The sequence below is a fragment of the Belonocnema kinseyi genome, chromosome 3 (genome assembly GCF_010883055.1).
Source record: "Belonocnema kinseyi isolate 2016_QV_RU_SX_M_011 chromosome 3, B_treatae_v1, whole genome shotgun sequence".
Classification (NCBI taxonomy): Eukaryota; Metazoa; Arthropoda; class Insecta; order Hymenoptera; family Cynipidae; genus Belonocnema; species Belonocnema kinseyi.
The window spans coordinates 151321154-151340465 of NC_046659.1; the positions used below are offsets into that span (position 1 = coordinate 151321154).

General features: G+C 24.5%; 2 protein-coding genes across 3 annotated transcripts in view; one reads left to right on the forward strand and one right to left on the reverse strand.

Annotated features, from left to right (window-relative positions):
* LOC117169161 (WD repeat domain phosphoinositide-interacting protein 3) overlaps positions 1–2179 on the forward strand; it is a 28947-nt gene extending 26768 nt beyond the window's left edge. The window contains exon 6 of the mRNA XM_033355375.1: positions 987–2179. Coding sequence (XP_033211266.1) covers positions 987–1093 — 107 coding nt within the window. The 3' untranslated portion in view covers positions 1094–2179. The remainder of the gene's footprint in view (positions 1–986) is intronic.
* A 2889-nt stretch (positions 2180–5068) lies between these two features.
* Positions 5069–19077, reverse strand: LOC117170191. 2 transcript variants are annotated; one of them, XM_033356781.1, is made up of 6 exons: positions 18840–19077; positions 18464–18616; positions 14622–14796; positions 9343–9428; positions 9114–9252; positions 5069–6468 (listed from the first exon to the last, which is right to left on the reverse strand). In XM_033356781.1, the coding sequence occupies exons 2-6, from the start codon at positions 18542–18544 to the stop codon at positions 6272–6274; spliced, it is 678 nt and encodes a 225-aa protein (XP_033212672.1). In that variant the 5' UTR covers positions 18545–18616; positions 18840–19077; the 3' UTR covers positions 5069–6271. The 2 variants fall into 2 exon arrangements, with proteins under 2 accessions (XP_033212672.1, XP_033212671.1); XM_033356780.1 differs by having other exon boundaries at positions 18836–19077.
* Between the last annotated feature and the right edge of the window lie 235 nt (positions 19078–19312).

The window sequence follows — 19312 nt, forward strand, 5'->3', positions numbered from 1 at the left end:
AAAATGTAGCAGGTTCAAAAGTTTTTGAATGATTTAAAAAGGCAATTCTATAAAAATAATTCTACAATTTATATAATTCTATAAAAATATTTCTAGTGACTCGTCGAAAGAAAATTTTTTAGAAAAATTTCAATAATTAGGAAAAAACAATAGTTAGCAGGTTTAAAAGTCTTAAATAAATATTTTTTTAAATAATTCTATAAATTAATGTTATAATTTATATTATTTTAGTGATTCCTCAGCGGGAAATTTTCAGAAAAATTTCAATTTAAAAAAATATTTAGTGGGTTCAAAAGTTTTTGAAAGATTTAAAAAAGTAATTCTATAAAAATAATTATAGTGACTCCTCATAGGAAAAATTTTCGGAAAAAATTTCAATAATTAAATATATATATATATATATATTTATTTATTTAGCAGGTTCAAAAGTTTTTGAAATTTAAAAAAAATAATTCTATAAAAGTAATTTTATAATTGATATAATTTTATTGTCTCTTCAGAGGAAAATTTTCAGAAAAATTTGCATAATTAAAAAAAAATGTAGCAGGTTCAAAAGTTTTTGAATGATTTAAAAAGGCAATTCTATAAAAATAATTCTACAATTTATATAATTCTATAAAAATATTTCTAGTGACTCCTCGAAGGAAAATTTTTTAGAAAAATTTCAATAATTAGGAAAAAACAATAGTTAGCAGGTTTAAAAGTCTTAAATAAATATTTTTAAAAATAATTCTATAAATTAATGTTATAATTTATATTATTTTAGTGATTCCTCAGCGGGAAATTTTCAGAAAAATTTCAATAATTTAAAAAAAATATTTAGTGGGTTCAAAAGTTTTTGTAATATTTAAAAAAATAATCCTATAAAATTAATTTTATAATTGATATAATTCGAGTGTCTCCTCGGAGCCATCTAGAACTCCGAAGCCTGCCACGTCCTAAATTTGTATCATGCAATGCAATAATCGTAAAATTATTTTCCAAAGTTATATGCGCAGACGGTAGTTACTACAAATTTGTGTTCAACAACAAGGGCGAGTGCACTAGAGACTTATACGCTCAATTTCTAGAGATGACTGATGACAAAATGTGACTTGAGAAATTTCCAAGAGGAGGAATTTACTCCCAATTGCGAAGCTCGCTTCAACTGCACTACAAAAACAACTCAGTGTTTCCCCGAAATCTGAGAAAAGTAGTCCAGTTGCACCGAAACTAGGATAAGATTACTTGATCGTCGCGCAAGCCCAAAGAAAAGGGATTGAATCTCAATCGCAGATCCACGAATTTGAGATCAGATAACAGTATAACTGTGACTCTGGATGACTCACCAAGAGAAAAATTTTGCCGCATTCGAAGCTTGAATGTCGCCAAAGCAAGTCTAGACTGCTAGCGCCATCTCTGTCGATATTTGTTGATGTTCAGTGACTTACAGCGCCACCAGTTTGGAACTATTGGAAAGAAATTTCTATTTCGATTCAATATCAATCAAAAATTTGATATTTAATTCATTTTAGATCTGAGCATAATATTTTTCATTAAAATTAATGCCAGGTGGCGCTGTGGTCGTTGTAGGGCGTGTGGAGAGAGGAAAAATTTGACAGAGTGACAATTGTTTTGCATAATTTATTATAAATATAGAGTTAGAGTTTCTAACTGTATTTCGTACTCTAATTATTTTATTATTGTTAGTTAATTTTAAAGACTTTATGAAATGCTTCTAGAAGTCGCTGAAAAACGGGTTTTATGTCAAATATTGCGAGAATTTTTTTATCTAAATCTACTTTTCAAAATATTGCATACATATTTACAGTATCATGCGTATGATATTATAGAATTTACATCACAGAGGAATTATAAGTTTCCGTCACATAGACGGAAGTGAAAATTTTTTTTCAAGATTCTTTATAGCATTAAAGACATAATTGGGAATTGCGTTCTTGTCTAGGATTCCCAGCACTATTTATTTGATATTTTACAAATTTGGTATCCAGAATTGATACCCCTATCCAATAGGGTGGGTCGAAAAAAATTGGAAATCATAAACAGCAGGGAAATAATAAATTTTTTGAAATTTTGCTTGATTGTCCGAGAATTAAGGACAATCGAAAATTTTCTGGACAAAATTTTATAACGTTTATTACAGCTTAAATTAATTTTTTTTCCTGTATGTAAAAACAGAAAAGGTTTTTTAAAGTCAGACTTATTAAATAGATGACAAAAAATTATTATTACCGATTTTTTTAATCTTCATTTAATTCGGTATTTAATTTTTGTTTTAAATGCGAAAATCGTGTGCAATTTTTTTTTAGGTAAATTTTGAGTATGTGAAAGTTTTTACATGCTCAGAAATTTGTTAACGATTTGTAGGTTTTTATTTTGTTCTATAAAACTAAAAATATTTAAACCTTACAAGATTCTGAGAATTACAAAATTTATAATCTTCATTCAATTCAGAATTTATTAATTTTAATTGCTGAAATCTTCTATTTTCTTTGATAAATTTTTAATACTAGGAAATTGCTATATATTCTAAAAAAAAAATTAGGAAAGTTTTCAAAGATTAAAAATTTTTTTTAAGGTTTTTAAAAATGAGATTTCTTCTTCAAAAATAGAAAAATATCCAAATCTTACGAGAATTTTTAAAATTAAGTATTTTATAAAGATTTAAAATAATATTATCGATATTTAAGTAAATTAATATGGTTATTTTTGAAAAATTCTATTAAGAATTTTTTAACCTTTATTTAATTCGGGATTTAATTTTAAATGCTAAATTCTTGAACATTTTCTTTAAGTAAATTTTGAGTACCAAAAAATTTCTATATATTCTCAAACAAAAATTAAAATAGTTTTTAAAACTTTTAACATTTTTTTTAAGTTTTATAAAAATGAGATTTTTTCCTCAGAAAAAAGAAAAATATCCAAATCTTACGAGATTTTTCAAAATTGAGTATTTTATAAAAATTACAAACAACAAAAAATAGGGATATTTGAGAAAATCTTTACTCTTCATTTCATTTATTATTTTCCTTTTTTAGGGTTTATAAAAATGAGATTTCTTCCTTTAAAAAAAGAAAATATCCAAATCTTCCGAGAATTTGTAAAATTGAGTATTTTATAAAGATTGCAATCAAACAAAAATATTGAAATCTTGCAAGATTTAAAAAAATGGGTTTATGAAATAATTAGAAATAAAATTAATATATTCATTTTTGAAAAAATCTATTAGGAATTTTAGAATTTTAATTTAATTTGGCTTCTAGCCATTTTAATTGCCAAAATGTTGTACATTTTTTTTTTGACAACTGAAAAATGTAAAATAAGTATCCCGACATTGTAAAATTCCCGAAAAAGAAAATATTCAAAATAGAAAATGCCCGAAATTATAAATTGTCGAATTAAAAAAAAATGATGAAAAAAACGTTTTGGGTAGTTTTATCTTTTCTTTAAGGAATTTTCCTTTTCGAGAAATTTCTGTTTCGGTTATTATTTTTTTCGGAAGTTTTGATTTTGCGTCCTTTATAACAAATAAAAAATGTAAAGTATTTATTTTAGTATATTATTTAAAAATAGTTTTAAAAATTTGCAATTCGGTGATACTGCATACTATGCCCAATTTTCAAAAACCTCAAAAAAGTAATATCATTTTTAAAACTTTGCAAACTATTCTAAAAATTTGTTGAGCCTAAAGAAACGGGACGACTGAAAGATCCCAAAAAATAACATTTCTGACTGTAAAATTCCAGAATGATAAAATTCGCGAAAAATAAAATCGCCGAAGAATAAAAATATTGATTTGGAAAATTTCTGAATATTGAATTCAATTACAATTTTGTTGTAATTATATTTTATTTATTATAATTATAATATTTATTTATTATTATAATTATTTTTAATGTTTAATTTCGGGAATTTTCCAATTCAGATATTTTACAAGGCGGCATTTTTCTTCCGGGCATTTTATTTTTCGGGAATTTTACAATTCGGTATTTTTATTTTTCGACCATTTTATTATTCGCAAATTTTAATATTCGGGGATTCTTTAATCCGGAATTTTTATTTTTCGGCAATTTTGTTATTTGGGAATTTTCCGATTCGATAACAATATTAACTGCCCTGAATTTTATTATTCGGGAATTTTCCAATTCGTTATTTTTATTTTTTGACAATTTTATTTGGTCGAGAATTTTATATTTCGAAAATTTTTAAATTCGGTATTTTTATTTTTCAAAAATTTTATTATTCGCGAATTTTAATACTCGAGAATTTTACAGTGTCGGGAATTTTATTTTTCGGGAGTTTTCAATCGCACCAAAGAAAATGTATCGTATTAAAAATTTACATAAAAAAAAAGATGACTGAAAAATCCCTAAAAATAAAATTACTGCCAAAAATGTTCTTACCCGAAATTTTTAAATTCCAAAAAAACAGTGATTTACCGAATTTGCAACTTCTAGCAAAAAAAATTTAATAATTTATTTTCGGTTATAGTATTAACTATAATATTAAATCTTTTGTTTAGGTAATTTGAAAATTCGGCCATTTACTGTTTTCAGGAATTTAAAAATTCATTAATTTATTATTTTAAGAATTTTAAATAAGGAAAAAAATTAAAACAAGCTAAAATCAAGAATGAAAGAAAAAAATTTTAACTTTTTCGGAAATTTATTTTCTGTAGGAATTTTTAAATTTCAGTTATTTTTATTTTTCGGAAATTTTATTTTTTATTAATTATTTCTTGAGTATTGTTTCATATTCGGAACTCTGAAAAATCGGCAAAATGATATCCCGAAAAATTTCAGAGCTAGGCTATTTTTTATTTCCAATTTTTTCCCCCTCCTCTATTATCGAATGTGGGTCGAAATTTGCTTCATCACACGAATTTGGGAATTGTACTTCAGAGTGTCGCAGTGTTTGTTAAAAAACTTTATATACCTCTAAAAACTGTTTCATGGAATGTTTGTCATCTGTTGAAAATATACGAAATTTTTGGCTTTTAAAAAACGATTAAATTTCCGCAACTTACGAAATTAGAGAGGGGTAGGTGAGAAAAATTCACAAAATTTCAGGCGTAAATTTCTTTAAGTTTAATAATCTTATCCATTTTTTTTTATTTTTGGATATTGAACATCGTCATTAAATAGCAAGATTGTAATTTCACAGAAATGTTTGGTTTTCTGAAATATAAAGTACAATTCATCATGCTTTTTTACTTAGGCATATTTTACAAGTTTCTCGGACATATCTTAAATTTCAAAAAACTATTCAGTTTTTCTACTTGAATATAACATCTATTAAAAAATAAATAACTTATTTCCATCTTCGATGTACGGATTTAATATTCCGTCACTATTATATACTAATCTTTATTTCGAGTTGATTTGATTTTAGGTTTACGAGTTTATATATAATACGGTTTTTTATACGGTCTATTCCGTGATTTAACATTGATAAAGCTGTGATACCCAATGAAACTCTCTACATAAAAGAAATCTCTTTTTTTCTTTACACATTCATGCAAAACCTTTGTTTATTCACTGTTTATAGACAACAAAAATGGCCGATTCCGCACAGTGTGCGAAGACTGTGAGAAAAATATCCAACATCGATGAGCAAAATTATGTCTGGTGAGCAAAATTCTATCTATGGTGAGCAAAATACTCTCCATGGCTACCCAAACATTTTGCTCGCCATTTCTACTATTAATGTCATTTAGCGTCGTAAACAATTAATTTTTTTTAAATCAAGATGGGTTAGTGAAGTTATATTCGTTGTTTGTAAACGGTTAATAATCTCAGGTTTTGCACAATAATTGATAAAGGAAAATATGATACACGAGGCCTCGCGGGCGGTTTGCTCACTATGAGAGTGAAGGCACAGTTTCACACTCGCAATGAGCAAACAGCTTTGCACTCGCAGTGAGCAAAAAGCTTCACACTCGCCGTGAGCAAAAAGCCCATTTGGCCTCTCCTATCGAAATATACTATTGCAAGTCTTCTTTTTTGCTTTTACTCACAGCGCTAAGATATTCTCTTAATTAATTTATCACAATCAGCAAATTCACTAATTCATTTCTAGTTTTACTTCATTTCTAATGGGTTCTTCTTGGATTTTCTTCACTTGGAATTACGAGAAACAAGTATCGTGATATGAGATAATCGAAACAGAAGTTTATAATTCCTTCATTGGAGTTGAAATCGCAAACACGTCAATTGATGCTCAATGTTGATTTTTTTCGTTTATTTGCAATTGTTAGGTGAATTTGACTACCCTAAACGTCATATGGCTGTGGAATGCTATTTTTATGTGAGTGTTTCTCCTGGTGCATAGAAATAGGGAGAGCATATTTTATTTTCGCCTCATGTACCTCGTGAATTATTCCCTTCTTGATTTCAAGACTTTTGTACGTTGAGTAAACTACCAACCACATGTACATGCAAACAGTTGCGCAAAAGAGTACAAAGAGTCCTGAAAAAAAGGAAAATTAGATGTGAAATTGATTCTGGAACGAAAATGAAATTTGAAAGAATTTTGAAGAAAATCAGGGCGGCCACTGAAACGAGGAACCGGGAATTTTTTGAAACTAGGAAAAATCGGGAAATTACAGTGAAATTATTTTTTAATAGGACATTTTACAAATTCTTAGGGGACTGAAAAATTTCGGCAAGAAGATTTCCGACTATCAATTTCAATAATTAAAAAAATTGTTTTGCATAAATATTATTTATTTATTAGAAATACAATAATGAAATATTTTAATCCGAGAAAATTCTTTTACAATGTTTTAAGTATTTTAAAAAAGTATTATTTAAATTTAAAGTAACAATAATTGAAAAAAAATCTCAATGCAATTGGTTTTCTCGACAGTGTGTACAGTAATTTTCTTTTTAATTACTGCACTTCAATTATTTCAATTTTTAATTCAAACAATAATTTTTAAAAAGTACATTGAATGTTTAAAAGAAAATTCTTATGAAAATATTTAATTATTGTATTTTTAATGATTAAATATGATTTATTAATAATTACAAATAATTTTGCAATATCGGATATTTTATTTTTCGGCAATTTGATCATTTTGGGAATTTTCGATTTGGAATATTTTATTTTTATATTTTAGTTTTCGGGAAGTTTAGTGTAAAATTTATTTGAAAACTTAATTTTGAGCCTCGATTTAACCTAAAATTCGATTCTGAGATCTAAGCCCAAAGAAATAATAAATTAGTTTCTTTTTAAAGTTATATTAATATATTTTTCTAAAATTCTTAAGAAAATTAAAAAAAATATATTTGAAGATTTCAGGTGTGTTGAAAGTTTTATTTTTTTGTGCATAACTGTACAAAATATGAGGAAAAATATGAGTCAGTTTAAAACATATTTAAAACTTTTGAAAGCTTGAAAAAAATTTTAAAATATTTTATCAATTTTCGAAAATCTTTTAAAATTGTTTAGAATTTTCTTTGAAAATAAAGTTTTTAAATTAAAAAGCAATTTAATATTTCTTAACACTTTTTTTTATTCCTTAAAACCTTTCAAAATTCTTTAGAAGCTCCTTTTTTATCTGCAAAAATCTACTCTTTTAAACAATGTTCTTCTAAATGTTTTAAATTATTTTAAAACTTTTCCAAAACTTCTTTAAGAAAAACATCTTATTCTCTTGAAATCTTTTCAAATTTTATTTTAAATTTTTTGAAATCTTCAAATATTGAATTCTTCAAAATTCAGAATAACGCTTTAAAATCTTCCGGGTTGATTTTCTGAAATTTTAGGAAATTATTTGAAACTTTATGATACCTTTTTCAATTTTCTCTAAAAATTATTTGTTTAAAAATAAAAATCATTTAAATGAGCATTTTTTTTATTTTCTTGAAACTTTCTTAAAAAATTTCAGTTTTTCAAAAACTTGCTTTGTTCGCAAACCTCAGAAATTTATATTTTATTGGACTTTCGTTTAGATCTTCTCAAGGTTTTAACTATTTTCAAATCTTTTAGGAAATTTAAAAACTTTTGAATATCTTTTTGAATAATTCAGCTATCCAAAAAATGTAAGCTCCTTCAAAATGAAAAAAATTGTCTTAAAATTTTCCAGACTCTTTTTCTATAAATTTCGGTATCGTCAAAGTTTCAAATTAATGTTTTAAAATAAAACGTGAATCACTTTTAATTTTTTCTGAAAATTCAGTTTTGAAAATTTAAACAATTGAAAATTTAAACAATTGAAAAAACAAAGCCTCTAAATGGAAAAATTTGTGAAAAAAAACATTTCAGGTCGATCAACTGTAAAAATAAAAAAAAATTTTTTAACTGAACTGTTGTTCGAGTGCTGAAAATTCGGCAATAATCATTTTATAGAAAATTATTCTGAATTTGTTCAAAATTAAACAATTTTTAGATTTTAACGTTGAATTTTGAATGTTTAAATAATTTTAAGTCCTATTAAAATATTTTATCAATCTTAAATACCTTGAATCTCACCATTCTAATTTCAAAAGAAGAGGAAGACATTTTGGTATTTAATTTTTTTCGAATTGGAAGAGGAACATTTTTTAAAAAGTTTGTTATCGAGTTTGAAGGGAGGCAATTTTGATTTTAATTGTTTCTAAATTGGAAGTGGAATTTTTTTTATTTTTGAAGTTCTTCCCGACTTGGAAAAAAGGAAATTTTTGTTATAAATTGTTTTTCTGAATTAAAAGAGGTTGAAATTTTTTAATTTTTATTGTAAATCGTTGAGCAATTGAATAAAAAATGTCTAAACTAAACATTTTCTAAGCTTTAAATTTAAATGTATAAAAATCAAGAGTGCCACTTTAAAAGCTTTAAATTGCAGTTCAGTTTTGAATTTTTCAAATTAACACATTTTCAGTTTTAAGACGTTAATTTTTCAATTAAAATGGAAATTAATGAAAATTTATCATTCCTTTCAAATAGTTTTTTTTATCTATGGGTTTGTTCACTCTAATATTTACTATCAATATTATTAATAATTAATATTATTATTTAAAATATATAAAAATCTTAATTGCTTCTAAATTTAGATTTCCTTCCATTTTTTTATCTTTAGTAAAATATTTGCCTTATGAAAAATTTATTAAATTAAAGTTTGGAATACGTACGGTCACTAATGTTGGCTTTTCCTCCCATGAGAGCAATTAAAGGACAGTCGTCTGTTCTGACGATAAATAGTGATATGATTAGAGAAGCGATGATTGTCATCATCATCATCATCCAGGGAGCCATAAAAAATCGATTGCTCTAAAAAAATGTAATTAATATAAAAGTGGATAATGGCAATTTGTGAGAGAATCGAAAAATAAGTTTTGTATAAAGAATTTTAAATTTTACCATCAAAGCACCATAAAGCAAAAGTATCGAAGTAATGAAGTGGATTATTGTCATCACTAGACCAAAGTACATTGAGTACATTTCCTCTGCAATTATGAAAAGCGTAATTTAAAAATATACCTCGAAGAATCAAGAAAGAATAGAATATTTTGAAATAATACTTTTTTTAACGACGCAACTATTAAAAATAGACACTAATGGTTTTAAATACATTTTCATACTTTTTCACTGAATGGATAAATTAACATTTCCACCATTTCAAAAATAGAACATTTGAAAAGGTTTTTTTTTTTAAAGGAATTCAAAGGGAAAAAATACCGGAAATGTTTATTCCCGAAATTTTGAAATCCAAATTTTGACATTCTCTAAAATAGTACATTCTCGAAATTTAATTTTCCCGGAATTAGTGAATTTCCAAATTTTTAAATTCCCGAAAATAGTCAATTATTATGGAATTTGCAAATATCCCGAATTTCGAGAATTTGAAAATTCAGCAATTTACTATTTTTGGGCATTTGATCATTCGAAAATTTACTGTATTCGAAGATTTGAAAATGTAAGAATTTACTTTTTTCGGAAATTTGAAAATTCGGGCCTTCAATTTTCGGGAATAAACCTATTTTCGTTATTTTTTCACATTATGGATTTTGAAAATTCGAAAAAATGATCATCCCGAAGTTTCATCTGATTTCAGAGGATTTCAAAGTTTTCGAAGAAATTGTATAGATATTACAAAATTTAAGATAATTTGCGGGATTTGAAAAGAATTTAAAGTAAATTTTTAATTTCAATGCATTTCAAAGGATTTCTAGGTATTTCTACGGATTTTATATTGTCTCAGAAGATTTCAAAGATTTCTATATTTCAAAATTAAGTTTTATAGGTTTCAAGGGATTAAAAAAAAAATGAAAAGTTTTTTTGGGAATTTTACGGTATTTCAAAAAATTTCATCATATTTTACGAAATTTCGAAAGATAAGAAAGGTTTAGAAATGTTGTAGGAATTTAACTAATTTTTGTGTGATTACTTGGGAGTTGACAATTTCAAGGGATTTTAAGGGATTTCAAAGGATTTTAAAGAATTAAGCTTATTTTAAAAGATGCCTAGCAATTCAAAGAGAATTCTATTTTTAACGGGTTTCAAAGAATTTAGTATGATTAAAAAAAATTTTAAAGCATTTTAAAAATTTTCAAAGCATTTTAAAAATTTTCAAAGCATTTTAAAAAATATTCACGATATTTTTATTTGAAAAATTTTAATGAATTTCAAAACATTTCAAGGAGTTTTTAATAATATCAAAATTGAAGTAGATTTTAAGATGTCTTTAATATTTTGAACTGATTTGACAAATTAAAAAAAAGATTTAAAAAATTGCAATGGATGTTAAAAAATAGAGTGTATTTTAAAATAGATCGAGGAATTTCATGAGATTTCAAAGGATTAAAATATTTCGTATGAATTTCAAATGATTTCAGAAGATTTTTAAGACATATACAAAATTTTAAGGAATTACACGGAATTTTTTTTAATTTGAAAGATTCATAGGATTTCAGAAAATTTCAAAGGGTTTTAAAAAGGTATTCAGGATATCCATGATTTCTAAAAGGTTTCGAAGGATATCAAAGGATTTTTAGAGAACTGTAGAGAATTAATTTAATTTAAAAGGAATTTAAAAATAAATGAGAAGATTTCATAGAATTTATATAGATTTTAAAGGATTTTAAGAAATTCATCGCATTTGAAAAGATTTACGAGCTTTCCAGGGATTTCAGAAAATGTCTACCAATTTTAGGGGTTCTTAAACTATTTCAACTGATTAAAAAGATTTTTGGGCAATTTCAAATGATTTTTTAAGGTTCCATAAAATTTCACGGAATTTCAAAAAAAAATTTAATATTATTGAGGGATTCATAGGATTTCAAAAGAAAATAAAGGATTCTATAGAATGACAACAAGTGTACAGATTACAAGGGATTTAAGAAAATTGGAAGGCTTCCGGGAGATTTAGATTATTTCTACAGTATTCTAGAATTTTTATTATGTTTAAGTAATTTCTATGAATTTCAAGGGATTTTAAAGCTTTTAGGGCATTTAAAAACCCTTCAAGGGATTTCTAAGAGTTTCATGTTTTTTTTTAATTTTGCCGAATTTCAGCAGATTTCAACTATTTAAAGAACATCATTTTTTTTAAGGTATTCTGAATAATATTACATATTTCAAAACTTTCCATGATTTACCTCGTTTTTTTTTGTTTTTTTTTATTACTACGAATTTCTTTAGGTTTAAGGGATTTTATAAATTTGAAAAGAGTTTACGGTCTTTTGAACGATTCTAAGGAATTTATGTCAAATTTTTTAAGGTTTTTCAAAAACTTTCGTAATATTACAGAAAATTTGTAAGAATTTATTAAATTAAGGATATCAATTATATTTAAAAGGCTTCAAAGAATTGGCAAAGATTCTAAGAAATTTAACGAAATTTCAAATTTTTTAAGTATTTTCAAAGAATTTCGTAGTATTTCAGAAAATTTCAAAGTATTGATTAAATTAGGGATTATATTAGGGATATAAATAATATTTTTTAAAGGCTTCAAGAAATTCAAAAAGATTCTAAGCAATTTAAAGAAATTTCAAATTTTCTGTGGATTTTCAAAGAATTTCAAAAAATTGCAAAGGACTTTAAAAAGTTTTAGGTTTTTCTGAAGGAATTTAAGAACATTTCAAAGAATTCATTAAATTAAGGATATCCATTATATTGAAGATGCTTCAAGGGATTCTAAAATATTCTAACAAAATTTTACGAAATTTTAAAACTTCTAAATATTTACAAAGAATTCCTAGGATTTAAAAAAATCCAAGGTATTTAAAAAAAATGCCGAGAATTTAATGAAATTTCAAAATTATTAAGGGATTTTAAAGAATCTCGTAGAATTTCAGAAAATATCAAAAGATTTAATAAATTAAGGATTTTAATTAAATTTAAGAAGTGTAAAAGGATTCTAAAAGATTCTATGCAATTTAAGGAAATTTCCAAATTTCTAAGGATTTTCAAAGAATTTTGTAGTATTTCAGAAAATTTCAAAAGATTTCATGTTTTAAGGATATCAATTATTTTCAGAAGACTGCAAAGGGATCTAAAAGATTCTAAGCAATTTAACGAAACTTCCAATTTTCTGAGAATTTTCAAAGGATTTCCTAGCATTTAAAAAAATTGCAAAGGATTTTAAAAAGTTTTAGGTTTTTCTGAAGGTACTTAAGAAAATTTCAAAGGATTTATTAAATTAAGGATATCAATTATATTGAAGATGATTCAAGTGATTCTAAAAGATTCTAAAAAATCTAAATAAACTTTAAAACTTCTAAATATTTTCAAACAATTCCTAGGATTTAAAAAAATCCTAGGTATTTAAAAAAATGCCGAGAATTTAATGAAATTTCAAAATTATTAAGGGATTTTAAATAATCTCGTAGGATTTCAGAAAATATCATAAGATTTAATATATTAAGGATTTTAATTAAATTTAAGAGGCGTGAAAGGATTCTAAAAGATTCTATGCAATTTAAGGAAATTTTAAAATTTTAAGGATTTTCAAAGAATTTCGTAGTATTTCAGAAAATTTCAAGGTATTGATTAAATTAGGGATTATATTAGGGATATAAATAATATTTTTTAAAGACTTCAAGAAATTCAAAAAGATTCTAAGCAATTTAAAGAAATTTCAAATTTTCTGTGGATTTTCAAAGAATTTCAAAAAATTGCAAAGGAGTTTAAAATGTTTTAGGTTTTTCTGAAGGAATTTAAGAACATTTCAAAGAATTCATTAAATTAAAGATATCAATTATATTGAAGATGCTTCAAGGGATTCTAAAATATTCTAACAAAATTTTACGAAATTTTAAAACTTCTAAATATTTTCAAAGAATTCCTAGGATTTTAAAAAAATGCCGGGAATTTAATGAAATTTCAAAATTATTAAGGGATTTTAAAAAATTTCCTAGGATTTCAAAAAATTGCAAAGGATTTTAAAAAGTTTTAAGTTTTTCTGAAGGTACTTAAGAAAATTTCAAAGGATTTATTAAATTAAGGATATCAATTATATTGAAGATGCTTCAAGCGATTTTAAAAGATTCTAAAAAATCCAAAGAAACTTCAAAAATTCTAAATATTTTCAAAGAATTCCTAGGATTTAAAAAATCCTAGGTATTTAAAAAAAATGTCGAGAATTTAATGAAATTTCAAAATTATTAAGAGATTTTAAATAATCTCGTAGGATTTCAGAAAATATCAAAAGATTTAATATATTAAGGATTTTAATTAAATTTAAGAGGCGTGAAAGGATTCTAAAAGATTCTATGCAATTTAAGGAAATTTAAAATTTTTAAGGATTTTCAAAGAATTTCATAGTATTTCAGAAAATTTCAAGGTATTGATTAAATTAGGGATTATATTAGGGATATAAATAATATTTTTTAAAGGCTTCAAGAAATTCAAAAAGATTCTAAGCAATTTAAAGAAATTTCAAATTTTCTGTGTATTTTCAAAGAATTTCAAAAAATTGCAAAGAAGTTTAAAATGTTTTAGGTTTTTCTGAAGGAATTTAAGAACATTTCAAAGGATTTATTTAATTAAGGATATCAATTATACTGAAGATGCTTCAAGCGATTCTAAAAGATTCTAAAAAATTTAATGAAATTTGAAATTTTCTGAGGGTTTTCAAAGAATTTCAAAGTATTCATTAAATGAAGTTTTATATAAAGGATATCAATTTCATTTAAAAGGCTTCAAGGAATTCGATAAAATTCTAAGTAGTTTAACAAAATTTCAAAATTATTAAGGATTTTGTAAGAATTTTCAAAGATATGAATAATATTTCAAAGGTTTCAATCCATTCTAACGAATTTTTGAAGGACTTTGGGGAATAAATTTAATTTAATTGCAAGGGACTTCTAAGGATTTCAAGTGCTATCAAAAATTTCAGGGAATTTTAAAAGATTTCAAGGAATTAAAGAGATATCAAATAATTTCGTAGGGCTTTTAACGGACTTTCAGATAACTTTACGGACGAAATCAAATTTAATTTCAAGGGAATTCTAGGGATTTTCCCAGATTTAGGAAATTCGCAGAATTTAAAAAAATATTTAAGATTTCATGGATTTTAAAGGATTCCAAAATTTATGCGACTAGTAAGACTATTTTCAATTTACTTGAATGAACGTTAATTTAATTTACATTGGATTTTTCAGTTTAAAAAATAAATTTTTCAAAATAGGACTACACACCCATAGCTTTTTGGTGTGCCAGTTCCATTCGTTGACTATTTAGGCGTTTTGAAGTAATTTCTTCCAATGCTTCTCTCTCCAAAGCATCTTCGGTGTCTCTGACAATCATTTCTTGGATTCCCGTCACATGGGCCAGACCCAAGACTAGGAAAATTATTATGTACCCAGAAAGTAACTGTAATTAAAAAAAATTGCTTTCTATAATTTTTATGTCTTCTAGAACTAAAAATAAACATAAGTCCTATTTTTCTCGAAATCCCCTATAATCCCTATATTTCAGAATTTCGTCGATTTTTCATTTTTTTAAAGCTACAATTCATTTTTGATTATAAGAAATATATATATATATATATATATATATATATAAGTGCGATTTTTTTATCATGATAACGTTTAATTTGTAAATAAAATTTTATTTTTCTGTCAAAAAAAAAGTGAGGAAATAATGTGTCTCGAAAGTCTAGCAAGAATTAATTGTTTTTAAAACTAGATTGTATTTCCTTTACTTGAAATTAGGTTGAACAGGTCAAAAAAGTTCAAAATTTCTTAATCGTTAACTGGATTTATAAAGTTAAAAAAAGTTGAGGACATAATTGTTAAATAAATTTAGTTATTTGCATATTTTTCTTCTTTCTTTCGCTTGAGGCAAAAATCATTAATTGTCATTCAATTTTTATTTACAAAAACTCATTCTATTTATTGAAAACAGACAAATATGCAAATAACCACATTTCAATAAACAATTTTGATTTTAAATATTTTTTTATTACTCAAGTTTAGGTTTCTCTTCTAAAATGTATTGTAATCGTCGATTTTTTTATTTTAAATTTCAGAAAACTTTATCCAAATTGAGAAATGTTTGTGCTTTTTAAATACTCTTGCGCAGTCATCTTGAAACTTTTAAATTATTCAATAAATTATTCCAAATATCATACATGTTTTATGCTAAGATTTGTGCTGGAAATTAGTATTTTTTAAATAAAGTTTATTTAAAATCCTAAAGTTTTAAGATTCCCAATTTGAAACATTTTATTATTATGTTAGCCTTTTACACTGAAAATGGATATTTAAAAAAAAATATTACATTTCAAAGATTCAAATTGTTTTTACCAAAATCATTAGATTTTAAAGGGTCATAATTTCTTAACAATTTTAGGTTACGTTAGCGTTTTACACAAAGAACTGATGTTTTAAATAAAAAATCATTATATAATTTAAACAATTTTTTTAATGTCTCAAATTTTAACCTTTTTTTTAACGAAATTCGTCAAATATACATTTCCAAGATTATAAATTGCTTAACAATTTATCTTTTTCGGATTTTTAATCTTCTTTTTTATCGAAGTTAAAAAAAAATTAAGTCCTATAAGTTTTTTTTACTGAAAATTTGCATTTTTAAACAAAATTCATTATAAAATTTTTTAATTTTAAACAATTTTAGGTTACGTTAGAATTTTACAATGAAAATCGATATTTTTAATAACAAAATATTACATTTCAAGGATTAAAAGTTTTCCAACAATTTCAATTTTTCAGTTTTGTAATCGTTTTTACCGGAAATTTTGAAATTTTTAAACAAAAATCATCAGATTTTAAAGTTTCCTATTTTTTTTTTTTAATTTTAGTTTACGTTAACGTTTTACAAAAAAAAACCTATTGTTTTAATTGAAAAATTATTATAGTTCAAAAAGTTAAAAAAATTAGCTTAGTACTAATTTAGTATTAATTAGTTTAGTCATTCGTTCTTTTACCGTTATAATTAGTGTTTTAAAACAAAATTCTTAAAGAAGATTCACAAATTTGCACAATGTTAGGTTATGTTAGCGATTTACATGTCTTACACTGCGGATATGGATATTTCTTATTAAAAAATTATTACATTTCAAAAATTCAAAATTAACCTTTGTTGTTAACCACTTAACCTTTGTTGGCCTTTTATCGTTTTTTTTTATCGGAAATTGACATCTTTAATTTTTAAAAAACATTACATTTCAAAAATCATAATTTTTAATAATTTAAGGTTACGGCAGCGTTTTACACAATAAACTTTATTATTTTGAATAAGAAAAAAAATATAGTTTGACAAAATTTTAAAAATTTAAGTTGTGTTATTTTTTTCTCCCGAAATGAGCCTTTTGATGAAGAAGATTCGTCATCAAGATTGTTAATTTTCAACAATATTAGGTTATGTTAGCGTTTTAAACATAAATCATTAGATTTTAATGAAAGCTTTATTTTTGAACAATTTTAGATTATATTAACTTTTTCACAGGCAATCCGTTAGTTTGAACCAAAATAATTAGATTTTTTTAAATTACAATCCTGGACAATTTTCTTTTATGTTAGTGTTTTTTGTCTGAAATTACTGATATTTTTCATAAAAAAGATTTATATTTAAAAGAATATTTACAACTGCAACAAATTTAGGTTACGTTGCAGTGTTTCACCTAAAATTAGTATTTTTCAACAAAAATCATTATATTTAAATCCAACGATTTTTTGGTATAAAATAATAAAAATTCTAAGTCTTAACATGTCCGAGCTTGTAAATTGAAATTTCGTATTGTGTTTTTCGTCGGAAATTTACATTTTTATTTAAAAAATCGTTAGATTTAAAAGAAGTTGAAAATTTTAACAATTTTAGGTTATGTTAGCATTTTACAGAAAAAATTAGTATTTTAAAACAATAACCACTATAATTTTAAACAGGATTTACAATATTTGTACAATTTTGGATTATGTTAGTGTTTTTCATTGGAAATTGGTATTTTTAATTAAAAAAAAAAAAATAATCTCAAATATGTGTAACTTTTTCACAATTTTAGGCTAAGTTGGAGTTTTATGGTAGAAATAGGTATTTTTCAATAAAAAACGCTAGATTTAAAAAAGAGAAAAATATTTTATGCAATTATTGTTGGTCAAGCTAGCAGTTTTCTATCAAGATTTAAATCTTTTAAATGAAGATTCACCATTTTTGAACAATTTCAGGTTATGTTAACTTAACTTATATTTTAAACCTTTTAAACGAAAACCATTATAATTTGAACAGGATTTTCTATCGGAAATTGGTATTTTTAATTTTTTTAAAACTGTATTTCCAAGATGCAATTTTTTTCACAATTTTAGACGAAGTTGGAGTTTTACGCCACAAATCGATATTTTTCATTAAAACACGCTAGATTTAAAAAAGAGAAAAATATTTTGTGCTATTATTGTTGGTCAAGCTAACAGTTTTAAATAAAGATTTAAATCTTTTGAATGAAGATTTACCATTTTTAAACAATTTCAGGTTATGTGAACTTAACTTATGTTAATGTTATTTTAAACTTTTTAAACAGAACTCATTAGATTTTAAAGAATATTGCATTAGTGTTTTTTGTTGTCATTCTTGATATTTCTAAGAAAAAATTACATGATTTCGAAGAAAGTTCATAATTTTTCAAAAACAATTTCAAATAAAAATCATTAAATTTTAAACAAGATTTTCAATTTGGAACAATTGTTTGTTGCGTTATGTTAGTATTTTTGTCGTAAATTGTTGGTATTTTTAAGTCATTCAATTTCATCAATCATCAAAAATACTGGCTTGTTTTTCCTTTCTATTATTTTAGATAATAAATATTTAATAAAATGTAAGGTTTCTTAACAAAGTTGTTGCATTTACTTACTTTTTATTATTGCGCTTGTATTTTTAAAAGAAAAACATTTCCCCTTTTTGTAAATTCCCTTTTTTTGAAGAAAAATTCTCCTATGTTAATTTCATTTTAGAAAAAAATTAGGACACGTCATCTATAAAAATCAGATATAAAAAATGTATCGTAAAGCGTTTCCACTTTACTCACCAATTGCAGTTTTGCGATTAGCAAAGTTCCCTGTCTGAGGGTGAAAAAGTGTAGAAAATTTTTCAAAAGTCCCATCTTCATTTTGACTTTGAAAATTAATCTTCTGGCACTAATTATGAATGAATGTCAGTCAATAATAATAGATCCTGAAAGCTGTTTAAATATGATATTCATTAATATATTTGAAAATACATTTTCTAAATCAACATAAACATTAAAAAACCAAATTGTGCAACAAAATTGCACAAGAAGGCTTAAAATAACTATGTTCCTTAAAAACCTGCTGTTTAAAAACAAATACTCAAGAAAGAAAATATGTTGAATAATATTGGTGCTGAAGAATAAATTTTTAATGAAAAAATTATTTTATACTTGCAAAAGTAGGTTTGAGCAGTGGTCGTTGTCCTATCCGATGTGAATCAATAAGTCCGCTTGTTGTTAATGCATTTTCAGAATTAAATATTGTTTTATTGGAAAATACCGGTTTACTAAGAGGAAAGCCGATTTTTTTTTATTTATTGAAAAACTCCTTTTTCAAGAAAGGTCAAACATTTGTGCGATAGTAAATAAAAGGGCAAAATATTATTGTTCCAGCCGGGGTTGGGCAGCCTGGCCTCTTAACTCGTCCATCAGGCATGCGCAATCTGATTTAATTTATTTCTCGATGGCTCTATAGTTGAGACTGGAAATTGGAATGGGTATAAACATATAAGTAGATTGAATAATTATTTATTCATTCATTCAAAAAGTTCTACTTTTGTTCTTGATTTAGAAACTGTAAACAATAATTGGTAGAACCGAATCAATTTTTCATCATAAATTCAAGTGAGGTTCTTGAATTTTAATATC

What these genes read in the sequence shown, in the direction of transcription:
- LOC117170191 (XM_033356781.1), bottom strand. Translation starts at nt 18,544, where the DNA reads ATGAAGATGGGACTTTTGAAAAATTTTCTACACTTTTTCACCCTCAGA. An exon ending in GGCACACCAAAAAGCTATGG is followed by an intron (nt 9,429 to 14,621) that starts GTGTGTAGTCCT and finishes TCATAATTGCAG; the next exon opens with AGGAAATGTACTCAATGTAC. An exon ending in TGCTTTATGGTGCTTTGATG is followed by an intron (nt 9,253 to 9,342) that starts GTAAAATTTAAA and finishes ACATTTTTTTAG; the next exon opens with AGCAATCGATTTTTTATGGC.